We start from the raw sequence: 12,529 nt of genomic DNA, 5'->3' as shown, positions 1-12,529 counted from the left end.
TCTTTTGCAGTGCACAAAAGTATCTCGAGATTTGCTTTTCCTACTCGATTCCTTTTCGTGCAAGAATGTGATTACGCAGCCTACGCATATCACCTGCCACTCTGAAAGCCTTTTGGACTTGTTTGTGACAAATAACATGTCTGATAGCATAGTATCTGGGACTATTATGTCGGACTTGGGCGATCATTTTCCCATCTACATTTTTCATAAGCGCAACGAAACACTCGGAAAAGTAAAAGCTGAGAATAGTCTTAAGGAAGTTTATCATAACTGCTTTAATCTAAAGACAGTACGAACATCTAAAAAGATAAGGAAAGCATGGTTAACAAATGAATGCCTTGAGATTATTAGAAAGAAAAACTCCCTTTTTTCGAAGTTCATCAAAACAAAGAAGCCGGATGATTTCAAAACTTTTAAGAAGTATCGCAATTTTGTGTCGAAGTTCCTGCGTAAGGCGGAGAAAACTCACTTTGAGAATATTTTTTCTCGCTCCCGTAATGACGTCATACGGCGTGAAATAAACAAGCTCCTAAACCATGGGTCAAGGCAGGCTGAAAAACTTGAATTATTAATCGGTGATTACGATACAGGGTGTCGAGCTGGCGAACAGTTTCAATACATATTTTACAACCTTAGTGCTTAATACAAACGGTTTGAAACAGTTTTTGGGTCCACCAAACAGTTACTCGGCCTTTTTCGAGCCAACTACTCCCTCTGAGGTTTATTCAGTCTTCATGTCCCTAAAGAATAGCACAGCGCGCGATATTAATGACCTTCAAATAAAACATCTAAAATTTGTACTTGACTTGTTGGTGCCCGTGCTTGCCATATTTTTAACCTATCTTTATCCACGGGTGCTTTTCCAAAAAATATGCAGCACGCCTTAGTTACGGTGTTGTTTAAATCTGGAAACCAAAATGAATTTGGCAATTTGGCAATTATCGACCTATTTCTATATTGCCTGTAATGTCGAAAGGATTGGAAAAAATAATTTGTAACCGTCCTTCTGTGAGAAACATTGCATTATATCACCGAATCAATTTGGCTTCCGACGAGGTATGTCTACAGAACCCGCCCTGCTAATTAACCCAAAAAGAACACATACCGGATTCGAAAATAAAAAAAAATTACTTTAGGCATTTTTATCGATTTGTCGAAAGCTTTTGACAGGATAAACCATGAAATTATGTTAACCAAGCTAGAACACTACGGTTTTCGTGGCGTTACTCTAGAACTTATAAAGTATTTTCTGAATTTCAGGAAACAATGTGTCACGATCAAAGAAACTACATCTTCGCTAAGGAACGTAACAGCGGGAGTTCCGCAAGGTAGCATTCTCGGTCCTATTTTATTTAATATTTTTATAAATCATATATTCATGCAATATTAGTGAATGTGCCCATTATGTCGTCTGCGCTGACGATACCAGCCTCTTTTTTCAGTCTGATATGACCTAAATGAACTTTCAAACTCAGCCAATATGACCCTTAAAAATTTGCTGAAGTGGTGTGAGTTAAACGCCCTTGAAATAAACATAAGAAAAACGAAAGCTGTACTATTTTCTACTGCACAAAAAACATTACTTCGGATTTAAACCTATACCTTGGATCCGAGAAAGTAGAGGTTGTAAAAGAAGTCAAAACCCTGGGAGTAACCTTCAATGAACATTTATTTTGGGATACACACGTTCAACGCGTAGGAGGAAGCTTGGCTAAGGCTTGCGGTATTCTTTCCAGACTGCGACATGTTATCCCCACCAAAACGAAACTGCTCCTATACAACGCACTCCCCCCCACCTAAATTACTGCCATCTTGTATGGGGCACCACATCTCAAGCAAACATGACTAAATTATTTTCCTGCAAAAGAAAGCGCTTCGCCATATTGCAAACGTTTCATACGACGCCCACACTGCAAAACTTTTTTTCAGAATTTGAGGTGTTGCCTCTGCCGAGCTTATATAATTATAATCTTGGGATGAAATACAAACAGTCTGTCCAGTACAATAACAAATGTTTCCTCACTTTATCCAACCTTACAACACCTTTGGAAGTTATATATAATATCAGACATAAAAATCCTTGGATGACTCCTTTCTCACGTACAAACCACGGATTTCGCAGGCTACAGTATGCCCAGTCTCTTAAATAATTCAGCAAGCAAAAATAACCAAATAAATATTATCTCCACCAGAAAATGGAAAGAGCACGTCATAGAAATGGTATTCGCTTATGACACTAATAAATTTGTAACGCGGCCACGCACACCGAAATTATATTCTTTTGAATGGATTTCTCTCCGAAACATTTCCTATAATGCAATTTGTTTTTCCCTGTTTTTCGTTCACCGAAAAAGTTCTCTTTTAGTTTGTTACATGAGCCTATTATTTCTCTGGCTGTATGTTTTTACTACACAGGTTGCTTGTTTTTCCACTTGGTACAAATGTTTATTAGTACCTACCATATGGTAGGTACTAATGAACATTTGTTGCGTCATATTGCATCAAGTACATTAAACAAATATTTGTAATATTTTAATTGGGTGTATGTATATGTTATGTGAGTTTGTATCTACTTTCTTATTATATATGTATATCCCAGTGTCCATATGACTGCTCATGTATTTTTATTTGTATTTAGATGCATCCACGTGACAATTATTCTTTTGTGTATGCTCTTTTCATCCAAAAAAAGTTCAACCATTTGTATTAATTTTTCTGCTGTTCTTTTGCTGTCAAAACGGGGCAGAAACCCTGTCAAGTTGCTTCTTAGCAGCTTTTTGTTTTTGCCCTTATTATTTCCACTGTTGCGGCAGATGCAGCCAAAAAAAAAAAAAGCCCTTCGCCGCCGAATCGCTGGTTCCGCTTGGCTAAATGCAACCGTTTATAGAGTACAAATCTCTTCCTGTCTTATAAAAGAATACTTCTAAACCTTAATTTAGACTTAACATATAGTACAAGTTGTTTGCTGGACTAATAATTTATGCACTAATAAACGTTCTATTTAAAAAAAGTATTTTGATCAAAGTAAAGATGACGGCTGAGTCAAGCCAAGTTCGAAAATCACACGTCCACCAGCCACCATAGCATGGCCGGCCTCATGGGGTTTGATTGAAGCAGACGAATTTTTATAAACCTCCTTGAAGCAGACGACCGGCGGCATAGACACTAGCGCCAGTGACCCTCTAGTGTATGTTAGTATGTAACTATGGGGCAGAATGCGTTCAAGAAAAAAATGTGTCCCACATTGCCAATTTGAGCTGTTTAAACCATTGCTCACGTTTAGTGAGCACCACGTTCACGCGCTAGTGAAGGCGAAGTTGCCAGCTCAGCGTATTCATGCTGGGCCGCGAAATCTCGCCCTGAACCTCCGACCTTGACGAGATCCCCGCACTGCACTCCATCGCTTCGCGAGAGTACTTCATGCCATGATCAGCAGCCCAAACTGGCACGCCAATGGTGCGCGTCTCTTCTCCCTCACCCATTGCACATGGCCCCACACCAACCAAGTGCTGGGTGGGCCCAGTGCACAGTTGTGACTGCGGAGAACAGTAGAAGCTCTTTATTTGTGTACAAAAGGGAACGAAAGAAAGAGGCTGGTGCAGCACAGCTGCATGACGGAGGCCCTATGAGAGAGATGATGACACACTATGGAAGAGGAGTGGCCAGGAAGTTGCTCAGTCGGCCCACTTGCCCAAGACATCGCTGTCCCTGAAGATGTAGAACTCCTGCACACAGAGACAGCCCAGCAGGGAAAGGGCTGAGCACGACGACAAAAACAGCGCAGCACTGCAACCACGGCAGCCGACACTTGCAGCTACCACTGAGTTACACCATCCAGAGCAGAGAAATAATATAGATACCGCAAATTTAAGGAAAATGTCCTTTTTTTGTTTCTAGAGTCTGTATCAAGCCTGTTCAACATTTAAGCATGAATTAAGGGAAAAGGAACACTATAACCAATACTTTATTGTGCCTATTTTGAGGTTCCTGCCTATGTGGGCTTTTTAGCAACTGAAAATGCCGTTTTTGGGTTATATATTCCTTTTCAGTGTTTTTCGTATGCACGTTCCCCCATAAAAAATTGCTGAAGCTTCCACTCACACGGAAGGCTTGAATGGAAAAGCTGCTGTAGGTAACAAAGTTGAGCTTCATTATCGTTGTGGTGTCGTGGTTGATGTCGGCAGCATAGCATTTCAATAACCTTAAGTTGAGCAAGGCCAGAGTGAGCTTGTCGTTTTTGTAGCGTAAGCTACACTGGCCGAGGATGAGCAGTTTCGCGTGGGCCATGAAGGGCCGTTCTGCGCAAGCGCGAGGAGCATTGGATTGGTTTGGATCGGATCAGCTTGTGTTGGATTGAAATCCAATCCAATTGGAGTACTCGTGTGTAGAGAATTGAGTCTGCACATTCGCCGGTCTGCGCATTCCAGAGGAGTGACGTCATAGCCGCAGCGGATGCACTGGCGCCGGCGCGTGCCTAGCTGTGCGCCTCTTTTGCACCATAGCCAAGTCTGACGTTGTGCCGAGCTGCTTCATAGCCGTTTCGCGTGGCTCCTGGAGAGCCGTGCTGCGGGAGGAGCCATGCGCGAGGAGCAGTGACTGGACTGGACTGGATTGGTTTGGAAATCGTTTTTTAGCAACATTAAGCATGATACTCAGCTAATCCTAGACAACCAGGAAAGCTAAGAATAACCAGCTGAACCTTGGCTCACGCTACGTATATCCTGGCATAGCCAAGCTAAGCCATTGCTACTTTTTGTTGACTTTTTCGTACACCACTCTGCTAGTGCGACTTATCGTCTCTAGTGGATGCTTTGCACGCCAAGCCCCTTGAAGCGCGGCCTCTTCCTCAGCCATGCACATGTATCCGCAGCCGGCCCACGCAGAGTCAATGATCACCTACAGCAGCTTCGACATTCAAGTTGTGGCTCTTCTAAGGTACACAGTGCGTGCATGTGGCACAAGATCGAACGAATGAGGGAGTGTACACTATGACATGTCTTTCTCGTTCCAACAAGTGTGGCCATAATATGGCAAACGCTGGAGTTGTTTTGTGGCCAATGTAGGCCAATCTCCCTAAATGCGAGATTGGCCACCTGTTCTCGCTTCAGAAACCTGCAACTCGGTTTGTCTCGTGCTGTTTGCAAGGAGGCGACGCTGTAACCCATGCTTGAGCTGCTGCAACTTCGTGTTGAGCTACGCCGAGAAACTAAACTAGGCCACCAGAGGCCCGAACGCATCGACACCGCAGCCAACATCGCCGCCAGCTGTCCACGTGAACTTTTGGTTCTGTGCTATTCTGTCGCGATGTGTCCGGCTATCAATGGTGAGAACTTTCCCCCACATGCCCAGTCCACCACTAATGCAATACAAAAGAAGTGAAGACAGGATTAAATACAACAAACCGCGCATGTGCCGCTCAAGGGGAAAACCGTGTGAACATCCGACACGTGAAAGTTTCAAGGTGCAGCCGACCATGGGGACATAGCCGCCAAGATGCAGCCAAGAAGCCGCCAAGATGCAGCACGAATGGGAAAAAGGAGGAACGTGAGAGAGAGGTTAGAGTGGGCACCTCCGTGCCGGGCATCTTTCAAGGTCGTTCACAATCTAGCACCAAGGGTTAGTTGAAAATATTCTCACCTGCTGCCTAGTGTTTTTGATCGGCATGAAGAACACAGCTACTGAGTGGTGTTATTTCCAGCAGCTTTGCTGGGCATCCCATTCTGCACGACAGCAAGACTCAATTTTTTTTAGAATCTGGACTTCACTGCACTATTCGTGGTGTTATCCACCAGTGTTGTCGTCAGGGGCAGTCACCCATTGTGGCTGCTCCACCAGAGGCTGTTGTTGCCCCCTGAGAACTTTCACCACACACACTTCTCGGTTATGCGCAGCTTTTCAGCGGAAAAGACCACGCTACACTTGACGCAACTTGGCCCATTCGCGTGCTTATTTCCCGTTCTCAGCGGAAAGCACTCAGCAGTGGGCAGCACTCTAAATCGGAGTGCGGAGCTCATTTTGAAGGTACGGGACAGGTCTGCCGCCACACCCGAAGGACCGAGCCATTCTGAATCTTACAGCTGTCTCAAACATACGCCATAACGTTCCTGGATAATCTGCGGTGAAAGAACTTCCAAAGGTTCGAGCACCAAACATTGATATTGCAGATGGAATTAGATCATGGAGCGTTCCAAAGTACAAGTACGCTTCCGCCAACTTCAGTGGACGTTCAGTGTTTTGTTTTTGCACCCAAATATTGACTTGAAGGATCATGCATAAAACATTCCAACGGCTGGATTATCGTGGCCAAAAAACTGTTATTGTAGTGCTTAAAGGTGTTGTGCCACCAAATTTGTTGCTTGTGCATTCTTTGTTGCAAACGTTTTATAATTCATTAGAAAGCATGATACATGCTCTCACATGCACATATTCTGAGTAAAAAATATATTATCGCATGATTCATGTGAACAGGATTCGGTTTCGGTTTCTCGGCGCCGATTCAAGCAGTGACGTCACAGTGTTGCGAGGAGGCTCTGCTACGTGTGTCTACCATGCGGCGCTGCAGTATGTTGCGACTTTACTGCGGCGTCTGCTCCCCCACATACGTGCTTCACCACGGAAGTAAACACGCCGACTCGTCACGTCAAGCCGCGACAGCTCCGACACAGATTCTTTGTCTGCATCCTCGGATGCAGACAAATGAAAACCATGGATATGCAAACCATAAAAATGCTAAAAAAAAAAACGCAAAAAAAAAAATGTTGCCCCCGCCGCGAATCGAACCCTCAACGTTGACCGCACGGGCGCAACGCGCAAGACCATTGAGCCAGTGAATAAACGGCTTACGCCGGGAGAAAGCCGGTGTACTAGATGGAGGCCCATCCTTGGAGTCGTACGTCGGTGTTTACTAGCTAGTTTACAGAATTCCTGGCTTGTAAACTCAAATTTCTTAAATAGCGCTTGCGCAGCAAGGTTCCGCGAAGCCCCCGCGACAGCTTATCGCCATCAACTCTGCTCTTCTGCGAAAGCGCTCGCAAAAATAAGTGTGCCCGGCTGCGACTGCGATTTTGCACTGAAGGGATAGTGCTTGCCGTACTTTGGTTTTACGTTTTACGTTAAAAACCTTTGCTGATACTGATCTCTTATTACCCAAATTACCCTACGTAACTGTTCTTCTGCACGAAACTGACCTTATATTTTCTACAGGCGAGCCAATCGCACACGCATTCCGGGGTAGCGGCGTCGTCGAAGAGCACGGCCAAAGCATCGAACGCCAAAATACGGATCGCATTAGCGCTAGTGTTGAGTTGTATGGGCTTCATGGAACTTACCGAGTTTATTACCCTCCAGAAACTAACAAAATAGAGCCGCGTTCATTGCGGCACGAATGTTGTCGGGGCGCAGTTTTCGCTTCTCGGTCGATTCCCAACGACGCGTCGTGCGACCAGTGAGGCGACCGGTTTTGTTGGCGTCTTCAGTCGGCGAGTCAGTCACACTCCGGCAACTTTCCATCGGCCGACGTGTTTGTGTCGCCGTCGGCGTAGTGTGACAACGCGGTCTGGTAATTAGGCAGTTGGCCGATGGTTTGGCGACTCGTCGGTGTCGCGTCGTCGTCGTATCGGCATAGTGTGTCGATACGACCAAGCGACCAAACAAACTGTGGTAACTGGAGTTCACGTTGACGTCGCTCGAGTCGCTAACGTTGTATGACGTCACAAACTTTGCTATGCTGGCAATTCACTGACGTCATGGTTAGTGGCGCTAGCGATGGGTCCCGATTTCCAGAAGAGCATTTAGGTAATTTTTAGAAGCGAATTAAAATATATATTAAGCGCTTGCTGTACCCAGCACTTCGTGTTGAGGGTCGTTGCATGCAGAGGAAGCCTACAGCAGGCTTTTTACAGAGTTAAAATTTGGTGGCACAACACCTTTAATCACCCAATTTTCACGTAAATTTGTTAAATGGAGCCTCTTGCATGGTGCATTTCACAAAGAAAATAAAATTACTTCCCCATAGCACAAGATTTGTCCGCTGTTTCCGTCGTTTTTTCCTTCCTTCCTTCATTCCTTCCTTCAATTTGTTCTTCCTTCCCTTCTTTCTTTCTTTTTCTTTCCCTCTCTTTGAGAAAATACACAGCTGAAGTAAATACGAATTGGGCCTATATACGCGTAAACTACGTTTTGACGCCAATATATGCCTAAATGACACTTTGCAGTGTTATAGGTGCCCGACACCTTGACTTTTTTGTACCTTAACTTCCGGTCTTCAATAATAAAATTGCCTCGGGAATGGTCGCTTTAAGGTGCGCTCAAGTTTTCACGCACCCTCCGTAAGCCATTTGGAGAGAACATTGGTGTGTGGACGCATCTCTGTAACAGTCTTCACACCCAAGATTACCACGAACAAGGCTGCCAATGGAGATGCTGATATTTTCCCCCCTGTGCATGCCTAAGCCACTGCGATGCAGCTCGCACGAGCACAAAGAGGCTTGCCTTGTTCTCAATCTCGACCTTGGTGCCGCCGTATTCAGGCAGGAGGACCTTGTCGCCAGCCTTCACGGAGATCGGGATCGTCTGGCCAGACTGCAATAGCCAAGGCAGTAGCGAGTTGTAGAGAATATAAAACAAACACTTTTACGCAATAAAATGCACGCGTTCGATTTCTAAAATGAAGAGTTTGTTCTCCACAATGAAAGTTTAGTTGCTAGTCTGCACTTTCCCTTTCTTCTACACTTGTTGAAAAATTTTCATAGCTGCACAGTGTTCCCACCCTCCACCTTCCAACCTTTGCAAGATTGGAGCAAGAGGCTTCGATCCTGCGCACAACATAAAATAGACCAATGGCAGTGAAGAGCCAACCAGTAAACTCCCGCTGCCAGAATTCATTTGCGTTACGAGAAATCTGCTTTAGGCATACGTTTTTTGCATTGTGGATGTCGCATAAGAGCAAAATTTTTGTCCATCTTAACTACAGGATTTGTCATAACAGAGTTAGTATTGACGAGGGTCCACTGAAATTATGTTTCAGTCGCACACCAACTCTTTAGGGCATGATGAAGTTGCCCAGAACACCACCAAGATAATGGTCATAGTTATGACTACTTTGCAGTCCACTTTCTCTTTTCATCGAAAAAACTCAAAGGTAGTTTTTGGTATTGCACAACGAAACAAGCAGTGTAAATCATGCAGCCAGACTAGAAATCCATCAGCCATTTGTAGCAAGACGCCCGCCTGTGCATAGCATAAAATTTTTTGACACCGGCTGCCATTGTGAGGAGGCGATTGTTGCTTGTGCTAGCCCCCCATGTGCTCCTAACCTGCTATTCTGTGGTCAAATCGCTCACGGATGAACTGCCTCAATTGCTTTCTTAGAAATTGGTCAAGGTTTGGTGGAAGAGCACGCCCCATATTCTCTGATGCTGCGCAGGCTACCATTAGCCCGCTTCATGCCCTGGGGTTCAAATAACAGCACCACATGTCTGAGGCCGGTACACAAGGGACAGGTGTCATCCCTGATGGTGATTTCAACCACTCCTAACATTCTAAAGCTCTGTTATGTTCTACAGCCAGAGTGCTGTGCAGCTAAAACAAGCATAGTGCGCCCAGTACCAACAGCAGTGTGAATCGGTACTTCTATGTTTACGTGCGTTTTCGTAACTTTCGTTGTTTACCGCACCGTTCTTACTGCTGAAAAATGAATATGCATTACACTTAAGCGCAAATAGGTCGTTCAGAAAGCCTATAAGCCGTGCCTAATTTGCGTTCGCTTTTCTCGTCCTCAGCCAATCGCACAGGTGGGCTCATATGACATCATAGGTTCTGTTGCGGGAAATGAGCTGGTGGGTCGCATGGCCATTCCGTTTTTTCCTAGTTATGTAGCTTATTTAAGCGAAGTGTGCGTTAACAGTGGTGTCAGTATGATTCTATCGAGGCAATCTCTCGAATGAACCGAACTTGTGTTTAGAGGGCCTGGACGGCAAGTCGCAGCCTGGGTATCCCGGAATAAGGATGCCCTCAACCGGGCAAGTGCCCTGCTATCAGCACTTATGCTCAATAAATGTTTATTCTCCTCATCCTCCTCTCCTCATGGCTCCTTTAACGTGCGCCGCAATCTCGTACACATGGGCGTTTTTGCTTTTCGCCTCCACCAGAAAAGTGGCTGCCACGGCCGGGAATCGAACCTGCGACCTCGTGCTTAGCAGCAGAACGCCCGAGCCACTGAGCGACCGTGGCGGGTTATCGGTGCATAAGGCAGTTACACAAAGGTGAGTGATAGTGGCATGGGGTTCGTACTGACAGGCTGCACCTGCAACAGCAACCAGATGGCGCAGCAGTTAGTTTTGGCCACTGCTCTCGCGGTCCGTAAAGTTAAGCTCATGGCTGTACTATTGCGACACATTGAAATGCGAACAATGGAGTGCGTACATGCCGCGCATCCCGGTGACGGGCCACGCATGCGCAGTACGAACAAGTTACGAGAGTTTGTGTCCAACCTTGGTATGGAAAGACCATCGTTCGGCGTGCCAGCATTTTGGGTTGTCTTGCCACCGCATTCGGCACCCGCTCACGCGATCATCTAATTTCAGACCTACACTAAGTGAAAACAGCGCACACAGCTACAGTAGTCCCTCGTTAACTCAAAGTCGTAAAACGCACCGAAAATTTCGAGAGAAGCGAAATGCCGAAAATTTGTGGCCAAGTCACTGAAAGAGGAGCTAATGTTGGTAACGTAAGCGCTACTCTACAGGGAAGCTTTCGCAATAAAAGCAACAAAGTTGGCAGGACAAACAAATTTTATTACTGCGCAAGAGAGAACTGCGTGGAGCTCGCCAGTTGTGCGTTCGCACCTGGTCCCAGAAAAGCTTTCTCAAGCTGCATCGCATCAATTGTTGGTCGCCACCACTACATTCTACCTTGTTGCGAAGCAGGCACAGCATCTTTGTTGTTTCTGTCGTTGTCGGCACTTCTCCAGGGTCCTCTTCGTCCTCATGCTCAGCTGCATCATCCACAGCACTCTCAACGATGTAGGCATCAGACAGCATTCCGGTTACGGGAACATCGACCTCGTACAGCATAAACTTGCCGTTCACGACCGTGTACGGCGCTTAGTGGGAGCGAAGTGTTAGCACGGAGACCTTATCAGCTGTCTGTAGCGCAGTCTTTGCCTTGTGTCCTCTCTGTCGACATTTCAAGCAGGGCGCAGTCCCACGAAAAAACAGTTTCGAGATAAAGGTGGGGGGTGGGGGGGCAAATACATGGCTCCTGAGAGGTAATTGCACGGGAGAAAAGTTTCGAGTTGACCAATATATCGAGACATCAGTTTGAGTCAACTGCATATTCCTGTTTTCTTTTTTTTTTTATTTGGTACCGAACGTTCAACAGCGGATGGGAAGACAATGGCCTTTCCACACCAAGGTTGGTCACGAACTCTCGTAACTTAATTTGCTCCTGCTGCCCATACGCGGCCCGTCGCCAGGACGCGCGGCATGTACTGAAAGCCACGCACTCCGTTGTTCGCATTTCAATGTATCAGGATAGTACATGCAGGCTTTCGGACCTTGGCGCTAACGCGAGCAGAACAACAACACAAAACATTACTCTCAAATGCGATAGGGAGAGTGGCGCCCGGTGACCGCTGGACGGTAACTATTCATACACATTTTCCGGCTCTGGGTGGGGACCACTGGAGACGTGGAGTTCATTTTCGCTCGTAGAAAAAAAAACGTGAGAACTGATCATTTGTCTTCCAAAAGTGAAATCAATGAGGGAGTGTACCCGCGCTGAGCCGCGCGGAACACCCACACACGCGCTCCGCCGGCCAGTCGCACTCACGTCTGTGCGTCCTCCGGGTCCGACGGCGACGACGGTAGCGCTGTGAACCTTGGCCTGTGCCTTCTCGGGAATCATGATGCCGCCCTTGGTCTTGGCCTCCGGCACGAACCGTTCAACCAGGATACGGTCCAGCAGCGGGATCAGACGCTTGCCCACGCCAGCCTGCGACCAGAGAGTGGGGCTTGAAGCGGGCCTCGCACGCCACGACCATTACCAGAACGGCCGCACGTGCGCACGCGATGCTACTGCCCGGAAGCGCCAGTAGAAAGCACACAGCGTCAAGAATGCACTGATCGTGCCCAAAGTGGGTCTCTGTGCGCGCGAAGCTACTTACCATGACTGGACTTTAACGGTGTGCGTTAACTTGAGGGCGAAACGCGAAGTTTCTAGAAACCGTAAACCTAACGGCTGCGAACCGGTGTATGCTGGTTGAAGGGCGACTGCGGCGAGCACATGGGTTTCTTATCCAACACGGCGCATGCGCACAACAGCAGACAACCCATTAGCCCCGCTAAAAAGAGCAAAAAATTGGAATATAAAATATCAGTCGCAATAATTTATTTTGAAATTAGTTTTAAGATTAACTATAGCACATTAATTAAGCAGTGCTTAAACATTATTTTGTCTCTGGTAGTTTCTAGAACGTTTAGGCCCCAGAACAGGATAACTAACAACATTAAGCTTATTGCGAAAAATACTG

The 12,529-nt window shown here is 46.2% G+C and overlaps 1 protein-coding gene across 1 annotated transcript; it reads right to left on the bottom strand.

Moving 5' to 3' along the window:
- Window positions 1-3,543: 3,543 nt before the first annotated feature.
- Window positions 3,544-12,320, bottom strand: LOC144154806 (10 kDa heat shock protein, mitochondrial-like). The gene is made up of 4 exons (XM_077685905.1): window positions 12,164-12,320; window positions 11,830-11,991; window positions 8,491-8,580; window positions 3,544-3,725 (listed from the first exon to the last, which is right to left on the bottom strand). Exons 1-4 carry the CDS (start codon window positions 12,164-12,166, stop codon window positions 3,675-3,677), a joined length of 306 nt encoding a protein of 101 aa, XP_077542031.1. The 5' UTR covers window positions 12,167-12,320; the 3' UTR covers window positions 3,544-3,674.
- Between the last annotated feature and the right edge of the window lie 209 nt (window positions 12,321-12,529).

This window comes from Haemaphysalis longicornis, unplaced genomic scaffold (genome assembly GCF_048455015.1).
Source record: "Haemaphysalis longicornis isolate Haplotype H1 unplaced genomic scaffold, Haemaphysalis longicornis Haplotype H1 scaffold_93, whole genome shotgun sequence".
In the NCBI taxonomy this organism is placed as follows: Eukaryota; Metazoa; Arthropoda; class Arachnida; order Ixodida; family Ixodidae; genus Haemaphysalis; species Haemaphysalis longicornis.
The sequence above is the reverse complement of the archived record's forward strand: the minus strand, read 5'-3'. Positions and strand labels throughout refer to the sequence as shown.